Below are 26,003 nucleotides of genomic sequence, written 5' to 3'. Positions count from 1 at the left end.
ATTGATTATCTATATAGCTTAGCATGACGAGAAAATTTATCCTAAGGGAGGAAAGTTTTGTATGTACAAGTTAAACATCAAAGGCCGGGAGAGACAAAAATTGACCTAAATCGTCGATCAGATTGCAAGCATTAGTGGGTCTGTCTGTATTTTATTTTATTTTGTTTAATTCAATTTAATTTGATTTTATTTCATTTTATTTTATTTTATTTTATTTCTGCATTTTTCACAAAAATATGTACAACGTAACAAACAATTTTCCAATACTATCACATTATATCCAACACAAAATGAATATAAATACGATCATCAATAATTAAATATTGTATAGGTGAATTATAATCATCCAAAACCAATTGGAAAATCATTGCTTATTCAGTCGAATTAATACATACAAAATGCAGGAGACCGTCGATCATCTGAAGCTAAAGCTTGAGTTTGATGGCGGTCTTATAGAAAAGCATATGGCTTGTACTTCTTTACAAATCATTTAATTCATACTAAATTGTATAACCGAGTAGAGTAGCTACAAAATGCATCAGTGCAACGGTGAGTTAGGGTGCAAGTGCATATGTGCAGTTTTTTGTTATATTTTTGTTAATGGTCATTAAAAAAACTTGTAGGACCTAGATTAATTTTCATATAAAAAAAAATGATGTACATTATTTAATAATGTTCGCGTATGCATATTGTGTATGGACACACGAAAGAAAGAAAGAGTGAATGAATGAGTGAATGACGTTAATCATTCGATGCCAACCTGAAAATACAAAATGATCAATAAATAAAAAAAAAAAATAAAAACCCACAAGAACATATCGATACCCATAATAAAAATTGGGCATAATACATGCGCGTTAATGTTTGTACACACAGATGGAAAGTGGGAAACTAATGGCACAACTGCTTATGGCACAATATACCCTCAAAACTATTTGAAATAAACACACACATTATGCACACAGGCAGATAAGCAAGGTACACGCGCTCACACACACACACACACACAACTGGTTTATTTGTTTATCTTTATTACTTTTTTATGCCTCCGCCACGAAGTGGTGCCGGAGGCATTATGTTTTCGGGTTGTCCGTCCGTCCGTACGTACGTCCGTACGTCCGTACGTCCGTACGTCCGTACGTCCGTACGTCCGTACGTCTGTACGTCCGTACGTCCGTACGTCCGTCCGCTTTCGTTTACGCGATAACTTGAGTAATATTTACTGGAATTTTACCAAACTTGGTCCAAGTATGAAGTATGATGGGGCAACGATTTGATAAGATTTTGGGTGAAATCGGCTAAAGGTCAAAGGTCAAAGGTCAAGGTCAAATCATGAAATTGTATCCGTTTACGCGATAACTCAAGACTGTATGGAGCAAATTTCACCAAACTTTGTTGGAGGATGATATATGATGGGACAATTACTTGATTAGTTTTTCTGTGAAATCGGACAGAGGTCAAAGGTCAAAGATCAAGGTCAAATCCTAAAATTTATCTGTTTATGTGATAACTCAAAACTGGATGAAGCAGCTTTCACCAAACTTGGTCCAAGGATGATGTATGATGGGACAATTAGTTGAGTAGATTCTAGTGACATTGACAAGAGGTCAAAGGTCAAAAGGTCAAGGTCAAATGCTAAAAATGTTGCTATTTCCCCCATATCTATGCAATGCCCGCAGTTATTTTCTTGAAACTTAGTGTAGACATGTACTACTGCGTAAGGATTCTCCAGAGAGAGTTTCATGTCATAAGGTCAAAGGTCAAAAGGTCAAAGGTTAGGTGAAAATGTTGCAATATCACTTTTCTCGCAAATGGTTCAATGTATCTTCATGGAGCATGGTACATATGCATGTACTGACTGGCAGGGATTATCTAGGGAATTTAGGGGTCATGGGTCAATAGTCAGGGGGTTCAAAGGTCAAGGTCAACTCCTCAAAATGTTACTACTGTATTTCCCTCATACATGCATACTAGTATATGCAATGATTGCATTATTAGTTTTAAAAGTGTTTAATATATGTACATGTATTACTTGATGGAGATTCTCTTGGAAATTTCCAGCCAGAAGGTCAAAGGTCAAAGGTTAAGGGTCAAAGGTCAGGTTTAAATGAAAAAAAAATATTTTGTACTGTAATTACACTCTTTCTTCATACCTTGAAAATTATACTCAATGCATAAACTTATAATAAGGTCGGTCAGAAGTCAAGTAAAAATTTTCAATTCCCCAAATATGTGTACCTGCACTCTTTAATAGACAATTACAGCAAACCCAGTTCGTGGAAAGTGAACATTCAAGATATTTCTGACAAACCTGTTATTTCGATATTTTGCCAGTTATGTGAAACTGTCATCACACATTGTCAAGACATTGTACTATACACCTATTGGGAGAATCATGCATTATGGCGGAGGCATCAGTCGCCGTAGCGACATTTCTAGTTTTTATTAATGGTACCTTTATTCAACAAATCATTGCTCACAGCCAGAGGCTGAATTATAAATGGTTTTACAAAAGTGAAATTATACATACACAATATTACATAAATATGAAAATGTAAGATTACAAATCAAAATAACAGGCAGGCTCATACAAAACAAGAACAATAAAAAAAAAACCCTCAGGCACTGCATACATAAGAAAATAATGAAAGTTTGAATTGACTTTGACCTTTGACCATAAAGTTTCCAAAACAATCACCACTGCCAATGAGTTCATGAATATTCACTAAGTTCCATGAATGTACATTGTACCTTAAACCATTTCCGAGATATGAGAAGAAAAAAAATGAGTTTTTAACACACAGTCATTTTGCATTAAAAACAAAACAAAAGGTTTAAAGGGTTTAAACATCTGTCTAGGTACATTCATATGATTCGTAAAACTGCTTGGCTTTGTAAGAAAATACATGCTTATGAAACGTCTTATATCAATTGCACAATAAAAAAAAAAATCTTCATATTCAATGATAAATCTTAAACGATATCTTGTCTTAACATAATCAAAAAATGATCTCAGAAACATTCGAAAGGTATATGGCAATGGGTTTGGTGTGTAATGTCACAGGCAGGGAATTCCAAATTCTTGAACCTGCATTATGATAGTGAAGGCTGATGTAATCCAATATTGGATTTACTTTTAACTTTTAGTAAAGCTATAAAGTATTGCGTTTATTCCTTCGCTTTCCCTACTCTGTAGTTTGATAATTATTAAGCATGTTTAATAAGCAAAGTTGGAGGTTATACTGCAGAGTAATGGGAAGCTAATGATTTTACTTGCATGATATATAGATATCATATTACATAGATATGAATATAGAAAGGTCGTGTCCTCTGTGGGGTTGACAGATTTAAAGCAATATATGATTATAGATATATAGAATGTATGATCATCATCAATGACAAACTGAAACTAGATTTTACAAATTTTTACCAAAATAAATGAAGTGAAATACAATTATTATGTTAAGTTTTTAATATTGTTTTGAGCTATGATATGACAACACAGATCTGACATGCATTTCGTCATGGTTGTTCTTCATTTCAAGTTCATTTTCTTCCTGGCTTATTGTAGAACAGATATATACTCGTTTGGGAAAAAGAATACTCTTGCCTTCGATTCAGTGGTTGAGATTGATAATGATACTTGTTATTTTATAGGGAAAATAAAACGATGGAAGTATGAGCAATTAGTGTATTACTCCACACATACCCTTTGGGTAGAGATTAAAAGTTATCAATGAAAACCCAGAAATTTTGAACTATACAATTTTAATGTCTTCTTTATTTTGTGTATTTCGAAAACACGAATTGGAAGTTCGCTATCATTGACATTCCGAGTTATTTTTATAGACAGATACAATTTTTGATTTGCTGGTTGCAAAAGATATGTTTCAAACTAATACAGTTTTATTTCATTTAGAAAAGTAATTGTATTATAACAAACTTTGCTTTCATTGACCCACTCTATAGCTCTTTGAGTCCAGTATCAAAATATTAACAAAAAGGTTGAAAGCCGAGTCTTAATAACAGTTCAATGTGCATGTAGTCCTCTCAAAGATAGACCATAGATTCTTAAAAGATAAACTTGTTATCTCTTTGTTTTATTGTGTGGTATCACTATATTCCAGGACAGGTGCATTTTACGAAATGTCTATCCACTTGAGATGTTAATAATCATCTCGCACAGATTAGCAGGCGGTAATTTCTGGTAGAAGGCAAATCTTCAAGTTATCATTTCTCAATCAGAGCGATCACATGGTATCACATAATATAAGCGGAAAGATAGAAACATTCAAGCAATTCAACAACTGACGTTTTGTCGTGAAGACGTAAACTTGTGGTTCTCAGTTCATCATCCGTGTATTTATTCACCGAGACTTTGCGCTTCCTGAGAATTGAGAATTTTCGATACTTTTGTATCAATACCTTGGCAACCTATTATGGCGCAATGTTGCTCAATAACACTTTTCATCCTACTGCTAGCATTCATCTCAGGTGAGTTAACGTACTCCTTCGTTCTTTGAATCACATTAAGGGTGAATTAAGTTTTGGAACTGCAGCTTTATCTCTATGAGGGACGAAGAATTTTGTGGGGCGTGTCGTGTTAATTCTGTCAGACAGAGTTGAAACCCCCTTATACTTTCAATCCTAAAATCCCTGAATTGAGTCCCCTGGCTGCAGGGGCTGTGTCCCCGTATAGGCAAGGCTCTTTATTCTCATTTTAACCAGCCCTTCAGAAGGGTCTTAAAGGTCCCGCGGTTGCTTGTGTAACATCATTCACTGAGTCCTTATAGCGGGAAATTTAAGAATGTAATTCAATTCAATTTTTCAACATCTTGTAAATATAGTGTCGAGAAAAAAAAAATCACTCTATGAGGCTTTGACTTTTTATAACTTCATAATATATTATGTGTATTATAAGATATCAATGCTATTTGCTTGCTATCATTTTGAATTTACGAATTGCCGTTATAAGTTCTTCACATCAGTATAAATATGGCGCTGTATTTATGTGTTTCTTATGTGATCTTTGGTATCTGGATATATCAAATAACAATGGTACCAGATGTAAACAATGCACTTCTATAGTAGGCCTACAGACAAAATTTTGCCAAACTGCACCATTTGTTTTTGAAAGCATACACAACGTTTATATTGAATGAGTTTCCAGCTTGGAGAATAATGTATTTTACCGACAATATATTGAAACAGAAGTGTAAATCGAGCGGATTTTACAAATTACGATTTGCAGTCACATGGAAGGTGGTACAAGGGCAAACGCAATAAAAAGTAACATCTAGTACAGTATTGCATTTCAGAAGGGATGAAGGAGAGGCGTGGGACTTTATCATTATTAGCCTCGAAGTAATAAAGGTAGAACAACATAGTATGTTCTTTTTGTTTCGTATATTCACTATTTGGGTTTTCCTACATTTTCTCTTTCTTTATGACTTAGGCCTATATATTTATGTACTAGATCTCCATAATCAATCAACGGCGTAAATCCATACTGAGGAGTGGGGGGGGGGGGGATGGTCACCATCACCACGATTACAAGCCCATAATCGGACCGGCGCAGCCCTTTTTTTTTTTTTTTTTTGGGGGGGGGGGGGAGAAGCTTTGTGCCCCCCTCCCCCCCCCCCCCACACACACACTTTACAGGGATCGGATGCCCCACTCTTTTGCATGAAATATAAAGTGGGAGAAAAGTGGCAGCAACAACATAAAGACTTTTTGTTCTTGTTGCTTTTTTTTTTTGCTTGTCAGACGACTTTCGGCGGAAAATCAGACCTTAAAAGTATGAAAACATTTTTTTTTTTTTGGGAAATATCTGTGAGAGGGAGCGGAATGACCGAACGGGGGAAGGTTGTGTATGGGGGGGGGGGGGGGGAGGGGGTATCCCTCTCCCACACGAGGAAGATTTTGCATTTTCAGACCTGAAATTCAGCGATCTGGTGCTCACTTGTGGTTAAAATTTTGTTTTCTTTTCTTTAAAAAAAAACAATAAGAAAATGAAATATTCACAATATATTATTGAATGACAAAATCGTGGTATTTCAGCTCTTTCTGTGCGACAACACTGTGAAGGCCTACTAAATAATGGGGCCTATCATCAGCGTAGACAGGATTTGATCTTGGGAGGAGCGGTTATGTGAGGGAACGAATCAAGCGAGGGGGGAGGGTATGGTAGGGGGTTTCCCCCTCCTACGGTGAAATCTCTTTGCGTTGAAAATTTTGACATTTTTCAGTCCAAAAACTGCCGTTTGTAGCTATATTCTTCGCTTTGGAAATTAAGGGGGGCACACCAGGCGCAACTGCTGTCAATCACTGGCAGCAACATCAGGAGAATGGCATAGCGATTAAATGCGAGCGAGCGGAGCGAGCGAGCATGAAAATTTTAACATTTTACAGTCTCAAAACTGCCGTTTGTAGCTATACTTTTTCGCTTTGGAAATTAAGGGGGCCGCATCAGGCGCAACTGCCGGCAATTACTGGCAGCAACATCAGGAGAATGGCATAGCAGTTAAATGCGAGCGAGCGGGGCGAGCGAGCTTGAAAATTTTGACATTTTACAGTCCAAAGACTGCCGTTTGTGGCTGTATTTTTCGCTTTGGAAATTATGGGGGCACACCGGGCGCAACTGCCGGCAATCGGGCAGCAACATCAAAATGGCATAACGATTAAATGCGAGCGAGCGAAGCGAGTGAGCTTGAAATTTTTTATATTTTACAGTCCCACATGTCCTTTGTGGCTGTACTAGTATTTTTTCGCTTTGGAAATTAAGGGGGGGGGGGCGCACCGGGCGAAAACTGCTGGCAATTACTGGCAGCAACATCAGGAGAATGGCATAATGATTAAATGCGAGCGAGCGAAGCGAATGAGGTTGAAAATTTTGACATTTTCCAGTCCCAAAAACTGTCGCTTGTGGCTGTATTTTTTCGCTTTGGAAATTAAGGGGGCGCACCGGGCAAAAACTGTTGGCAATTACTGGCAGCAACATCAGGAGAATGGCATAATGATTAAATGCGAGCGAGCGAGCTTCAAAATTTTGACATTTGACAGTCCAAAAACTGCCGTTTGTAGCTATATTTTTCGCTTTGGAAATTAAGGGGGCGCACCGGGCGAAAACTGCTGGCAATTACTGGCAGCAACATTAGGAGAATGGAATAATAATTAAATGTGAGCGAGCGAAGCGAGCGAGCTTCAAAAATTTGACATTTTACAGTCCCCAAACTGCCGTTTGTAGCTATTTTCGCTTTGGAAATTAAGGGGGGCGAACCTGCTCACAATCACTGGCAGCAACATCAGGAGAATGGCATAGCGATTAAATGCGAGCGAGCGGAGCGAGCGAGCTTGAACATTTTGACATTTTACAGTCTAAAAACTGCCGTTTGTAGCTATACTTTTTCGCTTTGGAAATTTAGGGGGCACACTGAGTGCAACTGCCGGCAATTACTGGCAGCAACATCAGGAGAATGGCATAGCGGTTAAATGCGAGCGAGCGGAGCGAGCGAGCTTGAAAATTTTGACATTTTACAGTTCAAAGACTGCCGTTTGTGGCTGTATTTTTTTGCTTTGGAAATTAAGGGGGCACACCGGGCGCAACTGCCGGCAATTACTGGCAGCAACATCAGGAGAATGGCATACTGATTAAATGGTAGCGAGCGAAGCGAGTGAGCTTGAAAATTTTGACATTTTCCAGTCCTAAAAGCTGTCGTTTGTAGCTATATTTTCGCTTTGGAAATTAAGGGGGCCACACCGGGTGCACCATGCTCTATCACTGGCAGCAACATCAGGAGAATTGCATAGCGGTTAAATGCGAGCGAGCGGAGCGAGCGAGCTTTAAAATTTTAAAATTTTACACTCCAAAAACTGCCGTTTGTAGCTATATTTTTCGCTTTTGTTTGCCCCACTTTTATTTGAGAACCATCCCCCCCCCCCCATCGACGCCTCTATACTTATTAGGTTGCTTTTGTTAAGTGAAAGATCTGCTGCACACTCTTTGATAAATTAGGGAATATACGTCTATGTCAAAAGTGTACAAAGTTTATCCCTTATCCTGTATAGCGGACCTTTTGCATGTTCATGATTGCAATACAACGATCTGGTGCATAGTTCTGGCGATATTTGGACAATTTTCCATGAAGAAAGTTCGAGATTTGTCCTCATCTCGGGAATTGCTTGGGGGATAAATGATTTGTCTGTCTAAACACTTCCTTTGGGGCGGGGCAAATGCCCCTTTGCCCCCCATAGATTCGACGTCCCTGATCTTCCCTTGGTACGCCCATAAATGTATCCTGACTGAGTCATCAGTCACTTTCGATTCTCAGGAATGATTCAGGAAAGTGAGGGGATTCAATTATGGCGATAAAGTTGTTGTTATTGTTTGTTTGTATGTTTTCGTACATATTTTGCAGATGGTCCCCAGTTACTCGCGTCATAGCATGTTTACGGGTAAATACGTTGTCAACGCCTGAGCCATACCTTACAGTGTATGTCGATGTTACTTTCTTCGCGAGCGAGCGAAGCGAGCGAGCGCTTGAGAAAATTATACATTTTCCTACAAGATAGAATACTGTTCAGCTCTGTTACCTGTCTGAAGGCCGGCGTACAAACGTCATGCAATATGCCAAAATTGATACAATCACGTTTCTGCTTCCTCCATTTTTTCCCCTCAAATTCAGGGGGGGGGGGGGATGATTGTACAGGCCATCCCCCCTCCTCCATTTCAGGGGGGGATATATCCCCCCCATCCCCCCCGGGATTTACGCCCATGTAATCAATACAATTGCGTGAGATGGCATCTAGTGTTGTTGTTACAATTCCAGTACACATAATATAGACCATAATATGATATTTCAACAAGCAGCATATATATGGATGCCTTATATTAAAGTGTGTGTCCGAATGTCTTGGATTCTTTTATTTATATTGATTGTATGATTTGTTACATTTTTTAATGAAGTGAATGCGAATAAAAAAAAAAGCGCGAATATTAGTTTGCATGGATGTTAGGTTTGTTTAAGTCGCTTTTCATTGTCATTTTTATCTACTGTTGCTTCGTACATTTGCTCTTTACTCCTCTGTGTGTGCCTTTAGCTGTCGAGTGCTGGTCTTGAGATTAAGAGAGCGAATAATGTTTTGCTTGATTATATAAAGCTTACCGCGAGGATTATGACAAGGCACAAAGCAAAATTTGAAACATGAATTTTGATCGATCACGTACAAGATGAGATAAGTGTGTGAATTCAGCTGTCGGAAGCAAAGCAGGTGCGAAAACATACTTGTCTCAAAGAACTATATGTATCTTCAGTGTGACGCATTGTCCTTGAAGTGTTTTGTGGTGATAAAAGGAGACATGTTTGTTAATGTACAGATTAATTATTCTTTACATCTTCCTCAAGGACTCTGTATATCTCTTAGACCACCATACTTCGTTGCAGGTGTATATCTCTCGAGCAGAAAATGGGAGGGGGTTATCCCGCAAGGCAAACACTTGAGCAAGTACATTGGGACCAATTAGTGTAATTAGATTAGATACTTTTTTCTCTATACCCGTATAAGGATTTAGTGATAAGCTATTCCATCCACACGTACATACTCGATATATTTCAATATTTGGAGTACAATTTGCATGTATTAGTTGTTGCTAAGTCGGGCGACGCCTGGGCCATACCGTCGGGCAAGCTTTCTGGCTATAAAGAGCATTCTTTGTTACACATTTTTTTATTAAGATGTGAATATGATATGGCAGTAAACCAGTCTAATATATACTTCTACAAGCTGTATATTGTTCTATATACATCCACACTCGTATGGAACAATAGCCAGAGTTCAGGCTTTCAACGCTTTTATATACGCATATGAATTATGTATGATATATATATATATATAATATATATATATATATATATATATATATATATATATATATATATTTATATATATTTATACATAATATATATATTGAAACAAGGATAGAAAAACTGACCAGAAACAATTGTAATAATAAACAGCGAAAACTTTGAGCAAAGAAAATGGGTTTTCATCGGGATTCGAACCCGAGACCTCCGGATTACTAGACCGGTGCTCTACCGACTGAGGTAAAGCCCTAGATCGGTGTTCGTCCCAAACCCTTAACTCTCTTTGCTCGTGTGCCACACACACACATTAACCTGACATAAACTCAAATGATGTAAATACATTTGGGTTTATGTCAGGTTAATGTGTGTGTGTGTGGCACACATACACACACTATAGCTTCTGACCACATAACGAGCAAAGAGAATTAAGGGTTTGGGACGAACACCGATCTAGGGCTTTCAATAGCTCAATCGGTAGAGCACCGGTCTAGTCATCCGGAGGTCTCGGGTTCGAATCCCGATGAAAACCAATTTTCTTTGCTCAAAGTTTTCGCTATATAATATATATATATATATATATATATATATATATATATATATATATATATATATATATATATATATATATATATACATATAACATATAAACATTATGATACATTTACAATCAATTTGTTTAAGTTAAACTTTCGTCTCTTCTGTCAACCTGTTCTTCACTTTTTATATTCCATTGCTTTCTATTTTACCTTTCAGTTGTGAAAAATGTGGCAGGAAACTGCACGAATGGTGAGTAGAATTACTTACCCGGTATAGCCAATTCGTACTTCATCCATTGTTGCTTTATCTTACATGTAACAAGGAACATTGAGTGTTTGCTGTGTAGGCCTCACCAACGCTTATAAATAATCTTGGACCATGGACGATAAACGTCTGTGACGTGACCGCACGTAATTGGTGTATCATTCACCACTGTCCAACCAATCAGATGCGATTGCAGCGAACACACCTTGTACGACGAGCCAATCAAAACTCCTCTACGGCTTAAGGCATATACTTGAAAAAAAAATGTACAGAATGCTTTTAACGAGGTCAGCAATGACAATACATAAACAGCTCTTGATAAAACAAACAAACAAACAAACTGAGATACAACTGTTTTTTTTTCTGTTCCTAATAGACAGGAGAGTAATAATGCACTTTGTAAAGTATAACTTGCCCTGCCAATTCTAGAATTTACACTTATAATTATATTCAGATGTTCTGTGATTAATAATTGTTTCACAGAGAATATACATAATTTCCCCATCAATGGCTCATTTTGTTATTGTAACGACAAATATTATCGTCCGTCAATAATTTGTTAATGTGTCAGGGATATTACGACATTGCTACATTATCTATCATATGCTGACCTTTCTTTGTGATGTTCAAAATATTTCATCGCTTATCTATTTATACAGATAACGGAACGACGTGCGCTATGCCACGTGAGTACTTCTTGTACATATACGTATTTTGTAACTAATGTAAGAAGTGTCAGCAATTAAAAATCTTATGTGAATCATTTTGACAAAGCAGATGCAAAACAGCGCTGAGCATGCGCAACTCTCAGGGGATGTACATGTCGCATGGTTTTAACCCTCATAACAGAATGTAGATTCGAAATTTCATTGCTATCGTACGAACAAGAGTTGCTTGGGAGTGATGGGGCCAAGCTATGATGCCTCTTGTGCATTGCGAGGGGAAATTATTTACCTTTGCCATTGGCAACTTTTGATATGACTTAACAGACTTTCCCAGTACAATGTACCTCCAGATGTAACTCCCCATCATATAACTTCTGGAGATTGAAGTTCTGACCGAACATCTCTTTAAAATTATGATACAGGTGTATTCATATTGGGGATGATGTACAGTGGTATGAAGAAAATCGGTGATTTTGTGTGCACAAAATATTAATCTACGTATAGCTGAGAATGCGTGGGTCCTACACATTCGACTCCACCCCCTCCCCCCCCCAAAAAAAAAAAACACCAACAACAACAACAACAAAAACGACGACGACAACAACAACAACAACGATTTCCTGTCCAAAGCTTGAAGTGTATGATCAAAATAAATGTGATTATAATTGTACATCGTACGTCAATATCCTCAGTACATAAATAAATATCTTATATATAATATAAATATTTTTCCCCAGAGGGCGGTCTGATCTTCGTCGCCGAGGCCAGTGGAGACATTTTCGTGTCTGACCTCGGTGGTGACACTCTTCAGTTTTGGCCCATCCCTTTGGGGCACGTAGAATACCCCGTAGCCGTAGACTACCATCCGTCGCAGGACCTGGTCTTCTGGAGCGATGTTGGATTGTTGGACAGTTCTATTCACCGGGCTAACCCTGACGGATCGGCCCAGAGGACTGTATTCGCCAAGAATGGCAGCGGTAGGACCAGTACAACGCACTTCTGCACTTCTGCACGAGTATTTTGTTGTTGTCGTCGTCGTTGTTGTTGTTGTTGTTGATGATGTTGATGATGATGATGATGATGATGTTGTTGTTGTCAATGTTTTTGTTGTTGTTGATGATGATGTTGTTATACCAATTTTACCGACGAGTCACATTCTCTTTCCCTTTTTCCTCGGTTAAGTTTTTTTTTCCTCGAAAGAAAAGTTGTAAGAAGGATATAGGATGTGCAGCTTATCTCACAATACATCTGCCTGTTGAAATTCAACTAAAATAATTACTATCAAATTATTTTTGAAGTCTTGAACGCTCACTGCGACATCAATTCTTTACGACATCAGAGCAAACTACTACAGTATATGTCCCTTTTAGTAAAAATAACATTTCTGCACGCCTTTCGTGTAAATGTCTTTTCCGCCCTCGACTGGGCATAGTTATCGACGGACTTGCACTGGATCTCACCAAGGATCGGTTATACTGGACCGATACCGGATACGACGAAATCGGGTCAATGGATCTCGACGGTTCGGACAACAGGGTAATCCTCAGTGACGATCTCGACGAACCGAGAGCGATTGTGATTCATGATGGCACAAGGTTAAAAAACATGAATGTGAAGCATTATCAAACGAAACATGTTAAAATGGTTCTTCGCTCTGTGTTCACGTAAACGTAAATTAGGAAGCCAAATTTATTAGCCAAATTATAAAGCCAAAACAGGGCAGTGATGTTCCATGAAAAATTGGCAGAAATTGTTCATGGAATCTGGCAGCCTTAAATGTTTTTGTGAAGTAAACGCAAATTAGATGAGGGGACAATCGATACCATGCATACCAAGTTTCCTGTCGGTTTTTAAGTAAGCAAAAAAGATTGTTTTTAAGTAAGTGCATGATCATGAAAAATACCTTATTTTTATCGATAGTAGGCCTATAGCAATCTTAAACCCTTTCCCTGGGACAGAGCATTAACTACAACTCCTTGTGTGTGTGTGTGTGTGTGTGTGTGCGCGCACCATATTGAATATAGTGAATTTCACTTCTTCGGATTTGGAGCATCGAGTGTGCATTCCGTATGTCGATTGCATTACTTGCAGGATGATGTTGTTTTGGTATTAACGCAGGTCCCGGATTCGAGCCCTCTATTCAAGGGCAAGACATTTCAAGTGTTATCATGGCCATAAGGGGAGTTTTTTTTTTTGGGGGGGGGGGGGCAAGGTTGTGAGCACTGTACAAGTGCGTGTTCGATGAAAGTGAAACAGCGTAAAATGGTCGAGTGATTTTAGCACCATGAGTTTGAGAGATGCTAGATTTATGAACATCTCTGATCATCATCATCATCAACAATTCATTATAACAACAGCAACGCCTACTTTTTAGAAGATTAATCTGATAAACTGTGTGTTTGGTTGTTGTTGTTGTTGTTGTTGTCGTCGTCGTCGTCGTCGTCGTCGTCGTCGTTATCGCTTTCTTTCAACCTTAGGAAGATGTATTGGACCGATTGGGGGAATGCGCCGAAGATCGAGAAGGCAAACTTGGACGGATCAAGCAGAGAAGTTATCGTTGACTCACAACTAATTTACCCGAATGGACTGGCCTTCAGCTCGGATGGTAAGAACTGTGTTGGTTGTTTCTTATAAGAACATGAACACTTGCACCACATCAACCAAAACTGAGGACAGCACACTATCATTATGCAACCAGTTTCCTTTTTTAAACCTATATACCAAGAATGAGGGTCCCACATTTTACAAGCTACTTGTTAGTGGGTCCCTCCATTTTTCGAAGTTTGCGTATTGTTATTTCGTTTAAGTTCTCATGACAACGTATTATTACTACAAGGTTGCACAATTATATTCTTCTCAGTTTACTTTGTTTTGCTTATGCAACCTTATTCTCTGTTACCAAGGAAAGTGAAATGTCTATATTCTTTTCGAAATTGAAATAGAATTTGAATTGAATTGGATTGGATTGAAATAGATTTCCTTTGATGTAGTATGACGTTATCTTATACTTGACCCTTTGTGTGCCTTGGGTGCAGATCATGAATAGACACAGAAAACTCCATGGCGTCATATTATGTAACACATATTTTGCTTAACAGTACTTGGCACAGAAAGGGTTGACATTCTTTAGCATTCTTCCCATCTCATTTGATTCAACCGTATAGGCCTATATAAAGCCAAGTCTATAATTATCCAAATCAATAACTTCATCCCCCATCAAAACAGCGACAATTTTTGTTTGCAATCATCTTAGAGCACAGATGCTATACTTGCAAGCAGGTGCACTAAAATTAGTTCGGTTTTATGAGCATGAAAATGAGGGTTTGTTTGCTATAATCTCTTCATTAATTATGCTCATCATTGCTCACAGTTATCAAGTGAACTGATAAGGTACAGATAAAGATTATATTGGTTTTAGAAAACAATTACAACAAGGGGAATGGCTTTCAAGGTCTGCAGAACGTTTTTGGCAAAAGTGTGTGGAGGGTTGGGACTGTAAATCTGATAGAGAAACAGGTACCAGTGATTTGCGACAGTAAACTTGTCACAAATTCCACGTTATTATGGTAACTCAGATTCTTGGGTAAACAGAAACTACATCTCTATCTTATGAAGCTAGAATGGAATAAGACATTGCAGAGGCCGTCATCAAAATCAAGCTTCCGTTAAGATAGCGGCCTCCAGCATTTTGTTCGTATTAATTTGGTGGAATAATCAACGATTTTCCACAGTTCGTGTATCGCGTCGTGTACTTGATATACTATATAGTATTCATGATCGGTATGATGGGATTATATATGTCTATATAATCATGTATACCTACCTACAGTGTAGACGTGATAAAAACCTAAAATGGCAATAGATCTAAAAACGCTTTATCCTGGCGAGGAAAGCGCATGATTTGGAAACAAGACACCAAACAGGTTAGTCATCGCATTCTTCATCAGCGACCAGGATGCGATGTGATGTTAGATTAAAATCCGTTTCTGAAGCAGACATACACACAAGGGTATACGTCTGCTCCTGGTCGGACGGATTTCAAAACTAACCTGCCTGTGATGGAATGCGTCTAGTCTGGTATATATATATATATATATATATATATATATATATATATATATATATATATATATTATATATGTATATATATAATTTTTTGTCCAATGTTTAGTTTTATGTTGTTTTTTTTAACTGTTTGTTACGTTATATCTACTTTGTGAAAAACGCAGAAATCAAAGCAAATCAAATCAAATAATATACGACATTTTAAGGTAAATTTTGTTGACAGTACAAGGGGGTAATGTCTTTGACTGTCTGTCCTGGTCAAGGTCAAACGTTATTTTGGTGCGACGCTGCTCGGGACCGGATCGAATCCGTCGATCTGAACGGAGAAAACAGGCAACTCCTTTTGGCGACGTCCGGCATCCATCCTTTCGATCTGGCGGTGTATGGAAATCGTATCGTCTGGAGCGACTGGTCGCATCGCGCTCTTGGCTACTCGGACGATGGGGGCGCTACTCACAGTTTTATTCACGATTATGTTTTCGAAAGACCAATGGGCATACACCTTTACCCAGGTATATTGTAATACATTAAAACATTGTTACATTATAATGTATAATACATTGTAACTTCAGTATTTATTTGAGAGTAGGTTTTCGTTGTGACGATCGTTAATCATTACAAAAATCGAAGTAATGCACTACGTCAACAAAATATAACAAAGCTTGGATTCTCTCAAGTCAATGCTTTCCATTTTAGTTCTGTATTTTGCGAAAGAGGAGAGACATATTTCTCTGAATTGCACCATGGAGCCCTGCATGACAGACAACATTCTCGGAAGCACCTATGATTTTTAGCTTTTTTTTTTTTATCTATGTCTACGCCAAAACAAATACTGAGTATGCTAACAACATGTTCCTCTGGTAGAGGAAAGAAAATCATGTTAAAACTCGCTTTAAGGTTTATTTCCCAAATTAACTAACCCTCTTTTAAGTTTGCGTAAATGTAATGATTTTGATGTATATATATTTTTTTAAAGTACTCGGAAACTAATAGCATTTCAATGATGCATTCTGCTCTAAATTGTTGTCATTTCGGGACATGTGATAGCTAAAATGGTGCTTGTTTGTTTGTTTATTATAGACCTCATTCCTGTATCCACATGTTGGAGTGTAGTTGCTTAGACTATACCTATTCTTGGTTGTTGTTTTTTCTGAATTTCGAAGTCGTCCAACTTCTTCGTGATATGCATGATTAGCATTGTTTTCCTTAATTATCATTGTTTCATTTGTTTATATGGACTGTCTATCATTTCATGTGTAAACGCCTTCTACGTTATCAAATATCATTACGTATCTTTTTTTTTTTCGAATTCGTCTTTTTTTCCCCTCATTTCCCCCCTCTCTCTCCATTTAGGCGACACCTCTCAGCCAACGCAGCCACCACCGACAGATAACCCAGGTTGGTGATAAAGCCAACATCATTGGTTATTCATTGTTCTTGTTTTTGTTGTTGTGTTGTTGTCGTCGTCGTTGTGACTCTGTTGTTATACTTAAGTAAACTGTGACAGTCCCGGAACTCACGGAAGTTGTCCCACTCATTCTGTAGTCAAAGCGTATAATAGGCCAACCTAGTGCAAGTGTTAGATAAGATTTAGTTCAATGATAACGCACTGGGTCATACGTTCACCCCAAGATAGAGTTGCCCCTTTATGGTTTAGTGAACTGAACTCACCGGAGAGTTGATCGCAAGGAAGTAAAAAAGTAATGTCGAAAAATTTGCTCAAGAAAACACCCTGCGCAAAGTATTAAAAGTTCTCAAAATTACTTTATCCATTCGAAAATGGAGTATTTGATGCAAACAATGAAACCGAAAAGGAAGGACAGTGACTATTCCTCACCAAGACATTTGTTCTTTTGTTTCGTGTTTCTCGCCTAGATACGCACCTCATATGCGACAGTACGTCGATGACGTTGATTATTGCTCGCTCACTGCTCGATGTCGACGATAACGCCGGTGATGTCCATTTCGAGGACGAGTCATGCGTTGGCTACGATCACGACATCAACCACATCGCGGTCACGACCTTTTACGACGAGTGTTCGACTGAACAAAAGGTGAAAATTTAGAAACCTGGTTAAAGTCTCATTAATCTCACATGCTTATCAAGAGTGTAGTGTTCTTTCATGGTTACAGTAGAAGATAATGCTGTAGCACATGAACCATCTTCTTGTCTTTACACCTAATAGATAAAGTATTAAGAGATATCCACAAAATGTCATTTCTAAATAAAGGTATAGGCCTATAAACATTCCCTGAACTTGTTTCTGACAGATTATGTTAAGGGCAGGCAATAATATTCCCCTACCTTCTGAAGGAGGTAGGACAAGTTCCCTTTCCATTATGCTAGAATAATTATGAAAATACGTTTTTTTAATCGTCCAGTTCTGTGTCATCATGAATTGTTATTGTTGAAGACTTCTTTCATAGCGATTACGGCAGATGGCTTAATCAAACCTTTAAAAATGTGTAACTTTTGAACGGATTATCCGATTTTTCTCAAACTTCACTAATGTGTTCTTGTAAGATCGATTCATGGATTTACTGAATCTACTCCCACATAATATGTGAGAGTAAATTCCCCTCTAAAGGTGTGAATGAAAACCCTCTTCTGAACAGGATCACAGTTATGAAAAAGAAAACTCCCCTCCAGCCAGCCAATTTATTGGAGCGTCCTACATCTCGACCGGTGCCATTTATAAGGTTTGCGAACTGAGAGTTAGCCGTGACCGGACTTGCTCCAATATCTCCTTTTCATATTTGCATTATTCATTCATACAGAAGCTCGCATTCATCCGAGTGTCATTTGATGTTATTCAGTACTGACAAAAATTGACTAAATATCAATGTATATCGTCGGTATCACATCATTAGATGCGAATATCTGCTGTCGCATTCATCAGACATTTATTCTTGAACATTCACTATCCTTCATCTTTGCCGTAATTTTTTTTTTCTTACTTCAAGCAAACGGAGGACAACATCGTTTACACCAACACTGTCACTTATTACAAGCCACGCCCCGAGAATGGAACTGATCAGGTGATCACACGAGAACACGACCTCCAAGTTCCGGTCACGTGTCTTCTGGAGCGAGAAGAAGTTCTCAGCGAGTCTTTCCAACCTAATACCGGGAAGGTGGTAGTCGAGGAGGTAAACCTATGTAATAGCCTGCATGGCACGTCAGTAAAGGATGATAATGTTTTGTTTTTGTTTTTGTCTTTACTAGAGAGATTCATCTAAGTAAGGACCGTCGTGAACAAAAAAAAAAGCACACATTTTAGCCGTAAAGCTGATGTCTCCTTCGAGTGCCAAGTTTTTCTCGAACTTGATCCAACAAAACTAGGAAGAAGCGTATAGGCCTACAAATTGTTCTGTTTCATAAAAGGGTGTGTCGAAAGAGAGGTTTGCCTTGTACCTGCGGTGCATGCATGACTAGCTCCATGGTATGGGAATATGCATGTTTCCTCAGTGATTCGAACGCGTGTCCTTGTGGTTTTTTGAATAGATATCGTCTTTATGCTTTTGACTGATTCTTCCGAAAGCGAAACAAAGATTAAAGCGATCGTCTTGAATTACAGATAATATGATAAGATGATCAAGAATGGGTTGTGGTTATGATGGTGCATTATAGTGGTCGACAGTAAAGAACATTATGATTGTTGCTTTCAGATTGGCTACGGAGAGTTTAGCCTCTCTCTGGACAGGTTCGAGGATCACTTGTTCAGCAAGAAAGCAAACGAAAGCGAACTTGTGAATCTAGGCGAACCCATCTACTTTGGCGCGAGTCTGGAGACCGTTGGTGACTTGTTGCTCTTCATTGAATCCTGTTGGGCCACTCCCGTTGGATATATGCTTGACGACCGTAGATACGACATCATTACCGACGGGTAAAGTAGCTGATGCCCCGTTTTAACAGAGCCTTTCCAACTAGAATTACCGCGGCAACATCCGGGTAGCGTGCCTGTTAAAACGGTACCCGCAAAACGTTGCTGTCGCGGTAACTTTTTCCAAAGTCTACCCCAGCCAGCTAGGGTAATTACCCTGACACTACCCCGACATTACCCAGACAGCCTTTCTAATAGAACGCTCCGGCGAAACATTCCATTGATACACTCAACACGCATGCTCAGCATTACAGACAGGGAATGATTGACACGCCGCGCGCCGATCACGTGCAATGGATTGTACCCACTGATCTCTATGTAGTTGAGACAAGTGATTGTAACCACGTTTTGTTTACTAACACGATTGGCTACCTAGATGTGCACAATCTAGAACAAAAGGTGTCACCGGCCGATGGGCCGGGTAGTCGCATCAGTGGACACAGTCCTTTCGTGGAGACCTACCCGGAGAATGTTTTCGGTGTGCGTCTGCTAAAAAGGTACCCCTCGCTCTCTCCTGCGGTTTATTCCCCGAGACGGTGAATTTTGTTTTCCGGACATTGTCCTGACGTAGTCGGGGGTAAGGTCTGGATGCACTTCAATGTAGGCCTACTTCAACTTAGGAGAGCCAATGTTAGAATATAATGTGGAATGAGTGAAAACATCAATATTAGTAGAACACATCTATGAAATTTTGAGGAAACCTGTTGGAAGCATACAACACACTAAGGCGTACATTTTGAAACGTTTTAGATAGCAATTTATGTCAAGTCACTCACCCCATTTCGAGCGTAGAGCAAAACTGCATTTTCATTGTCTTCTTGCTCCTTCCAGCTGCGCGGACGACAGCACAGTTGTGTTTCACGACAACTTTGGACCAGCGTTTCAAGCATTCCAGATTGACGCATTCACATTCATTGGAGATTACCCACAGGTCAGTGACAGAAACACACACACGCACACACATACACACACACACACACACACACCAAGAAATAAGTAAAAAGAAAGAAAACGAGAAATTTATACGGCACAGTCCACTCCTTATTCCGTTTGGCTCTGCTAAAATGTTCAAACAACTTTCACACTCGCAATCACACCATTCAAACTAGATTGGAAGACAATGTTGTCTCATAAGTTACCAATCGATCTGCATATCCACAAGATTAATTCTCACTGAATCTACGTATTTTGATATGAAATTAGAAAGGAACTTTGCATTGAATTATTGTCGTGATACGACAGACCAGATAATCATGATGACTTTAGGAGAAGTGTTGCAAATTTGTATTCGTTTGTATGCACCCAAATTGGAGACTTGTCGGTTGATGACATCATCCCGTTTGATATGCAAAGTTTGTGGCTTCTTTTGCATTGAATAATTGTCGTGATACGATAGACCAGATACGATGACTTTAGGCAAATTGTTGCAAATTTGTATTCTTTGGTATCATGCTCCCAAATTGAAGACTTGTTGGTTGATGGCATCATCTCGTTTGATACGCAAAGTTTGTGGCTTCTTTTGCTATTACTCTTCGATAAAACCAAATTAAGGTTTAAATTCCAGTGCTTTGTTACTTTTTGTCCGATTTGCGTACAGGATCGTTGTGGATGGTATAGTGATGTGCGGATGGTGGTGGTGTGTGGGTTGTTGTTGGTATAGGTGGTAGTGGTGTCTGGTCGCGGGGGATTGGTGTGGGTGGTGGTGGTGGTGATGATGATGATGTGTGTGTTGTTGTTGTTGTTCCTGTGATGGGTGGATCTGCCCAGTGGTTGGTTTACTGACAAATGGATAAACTCTCGTTTACTCAAGATTTTTGTTCAGGCTATGGAAATGCCCATGTAGATACCAGTGCAGTCGTGATAAGATGATTTTAAGGGGTTTGGGCATTTTGTTACTGTAGACATGTTTTGCCATAATAGTTGGGCGAGAATGTGTGGTGCAGTGATACGTCACGAATACGGGGCACACATTTCGTTTTTCGGCCTGCATTAATTGGTTTTATCATATAGATAATGGAGGTAGTGGTCGTGATAAACGGGGTCATCCAACTAGACCGACACCCACGAGTCATACAGCCCAGGAGTTCGACATTGAAAACGGGTCCATGAGTCATACAGCTCACGAGTCATACAGCCCATGAGTTCGACACTAGACAAATAAAGCCCATGAGTTCGACACTAGGTAAAAACAGCTCACGAGTTCGACAGATACAACACGGCGCGTAATGTGTCGGTCTCGTGGGCCTTTTTTGGCTTAGTGTCGAACTCATGGGCTGTATGACTTGTGGGCTGTATGACTTGTGAGCTGTATGACTCGTGGGCTGTATGACTTGTGGGCTGTATGACTCGTGGGTATCGGTCTCGTGACGTGCACCCGTGATAAATGAGCATGTCTTACCTAACGATTGGATCTGTACAAATGATTCGTGGTGAACACAAGGCAGTGTGTGTGTGTGTGTGTGTGTGTGTGACTGCGTGTGTGTGTTTTACCTTAATACTTGTTTTATTCAAACAAAATTTGTTTTTGTACAAAGAGTTGGACACGAATGTGTATATGAACAAGGTAGGCCTACATAGTTTCGTTGCCGACCTGTGGATTTGTTGGGGCTAACAGAGATAGTGGTCGTGGTAGTGATAGGCATGTGTAATACAGTGAGTTTTTAAGTGTATCGAGAAGAAGTAATATGTGGAGAAGAAGTGAAGTATCATTCTGTTCTTATGGACGGCCATTTTAAAAGTCATCTTTTTACATTTTTATCGTAACTTCAAGAATGTTTCTTGCTATATGAAACAAGTGAAGTACAATAACATTGGGAATGTTTCATTTTGCTCTAAAGCAGACTTACATTAAGATGTTTAAAAATGGCGCTTAAACCGTTTTGCGACGAAACTCTTTATCCGTACAACGTACTGTTTTTGTATTCTCTCATTAACTATATTTGACAGGTTTTCGTTCACTGTAACGTTCTCGTGTGTGACCAAAGTGACGTCACTTCTCGCTGTACCATGGGTTGCCTTCCAAGAACCCGACGTAGCGTGCGGCAGCTGGGCGCCAGTTCAAAACCTCATGCCGTCACAAATGGGCCGCTATCTGCAGCTAGTCAGCTGCCCGGACAAATCAGCAGCAACCAAGGAGGTAAAAATCGAGAGAAATAAAACGGAATCTTGTAGGGAGTTCAGTGCATCCAACATATATGGTTAACAGGAAGCCACTTCGGTACGCCATGCATCCGACCTCTTGAGATCAAATGACCCGCTACAACAAGGATCATAAAGTCACTGACGGGTAAAAATCGAGGCAGATCATCAAAATCGGTCAAAACGATCGGATTTCTGTTTTTTGGCATAATTTAGTAGTGTAATGTATCATCTTCCAAAATTTTGAAGCAGAATGATCAAAAGAAAAGTAAGAAATCAGCGTTTTTTCTGGGTCATGATTTTTTGACTTTCATCGGAACAGAAACGTGTCCGAAGATTTGGATTTAGCGCCGAAGATAGACTCCGCCCCTAGCAACGAAGGAGTGATCTTATTGGTCAGTGCGTAGCATCTTGGCTACTGATTGGTAGTGCGTAGACCGCCGTAGCTAGGCTTGAATGAACAAGGAGCATCTATACCTTCTATTGTCAAGAGGAGAAAACAGTCTTGCCTTCCCTTGATCATGATGGCGTCGTAAGGAAAACTTTGAAGGTGGTTTTCTCAAAACGCTAATTTCCTAAGCCACTGACTCGACATGCTCTAATAAAATCATCGATTTCTCCGCAATCGAGCACCTTTATAAGTGGTTTTATATATGAAATTAAAGTGGAAGAGTAAAGGAATAATATCACGTCATTTTCAGAAAATTGTCCCCCCCCCCCCCCGACTTTCGGATCCTTTTGTTGTAGTGGGTCATAGATTGTTGCAAAGCGACGAAGTGACTAATTAAGAGAGCACGGCTCACGACTATTCGACTGACAGACTTTGGATCTGAAATAAATTACAATAGCCTCGGAATAAACACGCTTCTTTATTTCAGATCCAGAGTCGCTTTGTTGTATAGTGTGAGGCGGGCTTCAGGGTAACGGTTGTGTGTGCATGCGTGTGTGAGCATTTCATAGTGTTGGAAAAAAAAATTATACTCTCTTTCAATTTATTGACAGAAATATCTAAAGCCTTTTAAAACGCTTGATCTAAAGCTGACCCTCAATTTCGCAACACGTTTCAGCATAAAAAGGCAATGTTCCTGTTTAAAATTGATGTTTTTGTTTCATTTTTTTTTCAGATTTTCATGATTTTAGGCAGATTTGATGCATTCGTAAGTTGCATTTATTCTTTCCCCAATAGATTCCCCAATTTGATTAGGAGACAATGATGGTGTTTTGCACCGAAATCTCCCTTGGACTCAATGAGTTAACGATGATTCCATTTATTTTACCTTTCAGAGAATGAAATTCGACCGTCTGACGCCGTTTCCATGACGATTCTGGTATCCTTACTGATGGTTATCGCTCTCCTCCTCCTCCTCGTCTTGGCAATGATGTACAGGCGCAGTTGTCCTAAAGCTTTAGGATACCGACGGGTTGGAGTGGAGCCCTTGGACCCGTAGTCACTGTCACTGTCTGTCCTTCGCCTGTTTAAAGGCATATGAAAGGGATCACTGTTTAAGGTCTTAGGTCTTCGTCGGCAACAAAGTTGCATTAGGTAACACAGTCAATGGAGATTTATAAGGGAATCGACACAAACAACTGGATATGGTGCGAATGGAAGCAAATCTGGGAATTGGGTGATCATACAGATATAAGGGAAGCTGTGTTCTTGTCATGACGTGCAAGCTACAGCACAGCACGAAAGTGGTTTAACTTGCATCAAACTCCATCTGTCTTACCAAACTTCAATTCTACTCGTATCACACTAAGCAGAAATTTATACCAATAAATCGGGTAATATGGAAATAAATATGAGGAGTTATACACAATTCTTTTAAGATTTTCTAGCGATGGCGTCATAACTTATGTTGACGTACTAGCATCATGATTTCGGCTGTCATGGCTTCACAAACTGACTGTAAATGTGCGCTCCAAGCGGGAGTTTGGATATCGTGCGACGCTGCCTGTTTTTCTGTAGTTAGTACACTATATCAGGCATAAGCTCATCTGTAAAGATAAAGATCCCCACAAATTCTCTTTCTAAAGGTGCACCTGTGCTACATAAAGTACACTATAGGCTCATTAATATGCGCAGAACTTTTTAAGACATACAGCTTTTGAAGAGGAGACGCAAGACATTGGTCACTTTTAGTAGAATACCGACTTACTTCAGACAATACTACTTTCGTTGATGATACACTTTTCCTTTTGATTATGCACGAAAACATCATGAACTTTAGACCACCTGATTTTCACCCTGTACTTGCTACTGTAGTATTTACTGTTTCTGGCTTAAATTTTTTAACTACATATTTTTAGTTCATCGGTATAGACAATATTAGTTTCAGAGTTCATGTAGTTAAGTCGGTCAGGTCTGTCTCGAGATTGTAGCTATTTTTACTGTTGACACAATGTCATCTGCAACACAATTCACATTACGCTCCTGTATGTTTTGTTTTTCATTTTCAGCCCTGCAAGATTCATTTTCCCTCAGTTTGCGTTAAAAAATACTACATTTCATTTTGACTTAAATTTTTTGCAGTAGTGTTTCAAAGTTCATATGAATGCGTACAAAATGTGAGTAAAGTTAACAAGGAAAAACTATTAAGGTTCAGTTGTTTGTGATCACTGAAGGTAACTAAAGTGGGGGTAACTGTGGACAGCTCTCCTTATATCGCGACTTAAATGTAATCGAATAAAGCTTGCGCGCATGGTTCATCTTCACTGTGATATCAACTAGATTTCAATACTGTATACACAGGCGCTCAAACACATCAACAAATCTTGAAAAAAAAAAAAAAACCATACACATTGTTGTTCCAAACCTGCAACATGTCGACTACTGTCCTAGAATGATTTGCTTTAAAAAAAAGCTGCCAATTTCCGCACACCATAATATCATGCAGTTGCCAGATTTTATTTGAAATTTCATCAAGATCTTATCAAGTTTAACAACGTACTTGTATAACTTTACATAGAGGTAAATGTTTTTTTTTTTAACCATCTGCTTATTCTTCTGTTTGCGGTGTTCCATTACTGACGCTTCTCTTATACGCTTCTCTTATACGCTTCTCTTACCTAACTACTCAAGTAAAGTTTGCATTCATTTTTGATAAACTTGTTTGATCATTCGCCGAGTGATTCCATAATATCACAGAATAAACAGTAGAAGCATATTTAGCTTTGTGTGTAGTCTTATTTGTTGTAGTATACTGGTTTCGTTTGCCTTGCTGGCTTGAAGTACTTTTATGTACATCTATCTCTGTATGTGTGGAAGTCACATGAGTCGATCTGTACCTCTAAGTCAAATCATTTTTTTCCATCAAATTAATAATGTACATTGGTAGTCGAATTTTGCTTTGTGTGTGTGAGTGTGTGTGTGTGTGTGTGTGTGTGTGTACGTACGCGTGTATAAAAAAAAAAAAAAAACCACAAAGAAGTGTGTGGTGTGTGTGGTAGCAACATATTGGACGACACTACCGATTACCTAGGCCTATATGGGTAATGGGAAGTAGCAGATTTATGAAGATTATGGCATCATAAATATTTAGATTTTCATCGAATTTGAAGAAATAAGGCAAGGCTTTGATGACAGTATC

The 26,003-nt window shown here is 38.9% G+C and overlaps 2 protein-coding genes across 2 annotated transcripts; both read left to right on the top strand.

Moving 5' to 3' along the window:
• The first annotated feature begins 11,343 nt into the window (after positions 1-11,343).
• On the top strand, positions 11,344-15,917 carry LOC140240556 (low-density lipoprotein receptor-related protein 5-like protein). The gene is made up of 5 exons (XM_072320320.1): positions 11,344-11,350; positions 12,067-12,306; positions 12,762-12,924; positions 13,807-13,934; positions 15,658-15,917. The coding sequence occupies exons 1-5, from the start codon at positions 11,344-11,346 to the stop codon at positions 15,915-15,917; spliced, it is 798 nt and encodes a 265-aa protein (XP_072176421.1).
• Positions 15,918-16,779: 862 nt separating this feature from the next.
• On the top strand, positions 16,780-23,864 carry LOC140240555 (oncoprotein-induced transcript 3 protein-like). Its single transcript, XM_072320319.1, has 7 exons — positions 16,780-16,792; positions 17,270-17,448; positions 18,359-18,544; positions 19,064-19,281; positions 20,110-20,209; positions 22,225-22,414; positions 23,701-23,864. Exons 2-7 carry the CDS (start codon positions 17,299-17,301, stop codon positions 23,862-23,864), a joined length of 1,008 nt encoding a protein of 335 aa, XP_072176420.1. The 5' UTR covers positions 16,780-16,792; positions 17,270-17,298.
• Positions 23,865-26,003: the final 2,139 nt, after the last annotated feature.

This window comes from Diadema setosum, chromosome 17, assembly GCF_964275005.1.
Source record: "Diadema setosum chromosome 17, eeDiaSeto1, whole genome shotgun sequence".
Classification (NCBI taxonomy): Eukaryota; Metazoa; Echinodermata; class Echinoidea; order Diadematoida; family Diadematidae; genus Diadema; species Diadema setosum.
Note: the sequence above shows the minus strand (reverse complement) of the source record. Positions and strands in the feature narration are given on the sequence as shown.

What these genes read in the sequence shown, in the direction of transcription:
- LOC140240555 (XM_072320319.1), top strand. Translation starts at nt 17,299, where the DNA reads ATGACGTTGATTATTGCTCGCTCACTGCTCGATGTCGACGATAACGCC. An exon ending in GGAAGGTGGTAGTCGAGGAG is followed by an intron (nt 18,545 to 19,063) that starts GTAAACCTATGT and finishes TGTTGCTTTCAG; the next exon opens with ATTGGCTACGGAGAGTTTAG. An exon ending in TCATTGGAGATTACCCACAG is followed by an intron (nt 20,210 to 22,224) that starts GTCAGTGACAGA and finishes TATATTTGACAG; the next exon opens with GTTTTCGTTCACTGTAACGT.
- LOC140240556 (XM_072320320.1), top strand. An exon ending in ATTCGCCAAGAATGGCAGCG is followed by an intron (nt 12,307 to 12,761) that starts GTAGGACCAGTA and finishes GACTGGGCATAG; the next exon opens with TTATCGACGGACTTGCACTG. An exon ending in ACTGGCCTTCAGCTCGGATG is followed by an intron (nt 13,935 to 15,657) that starts GTAAGAACTGTG and finishes GTCCTGGTCAAG; the next exon opens with GTCAAACGTTATTTTGGTGC.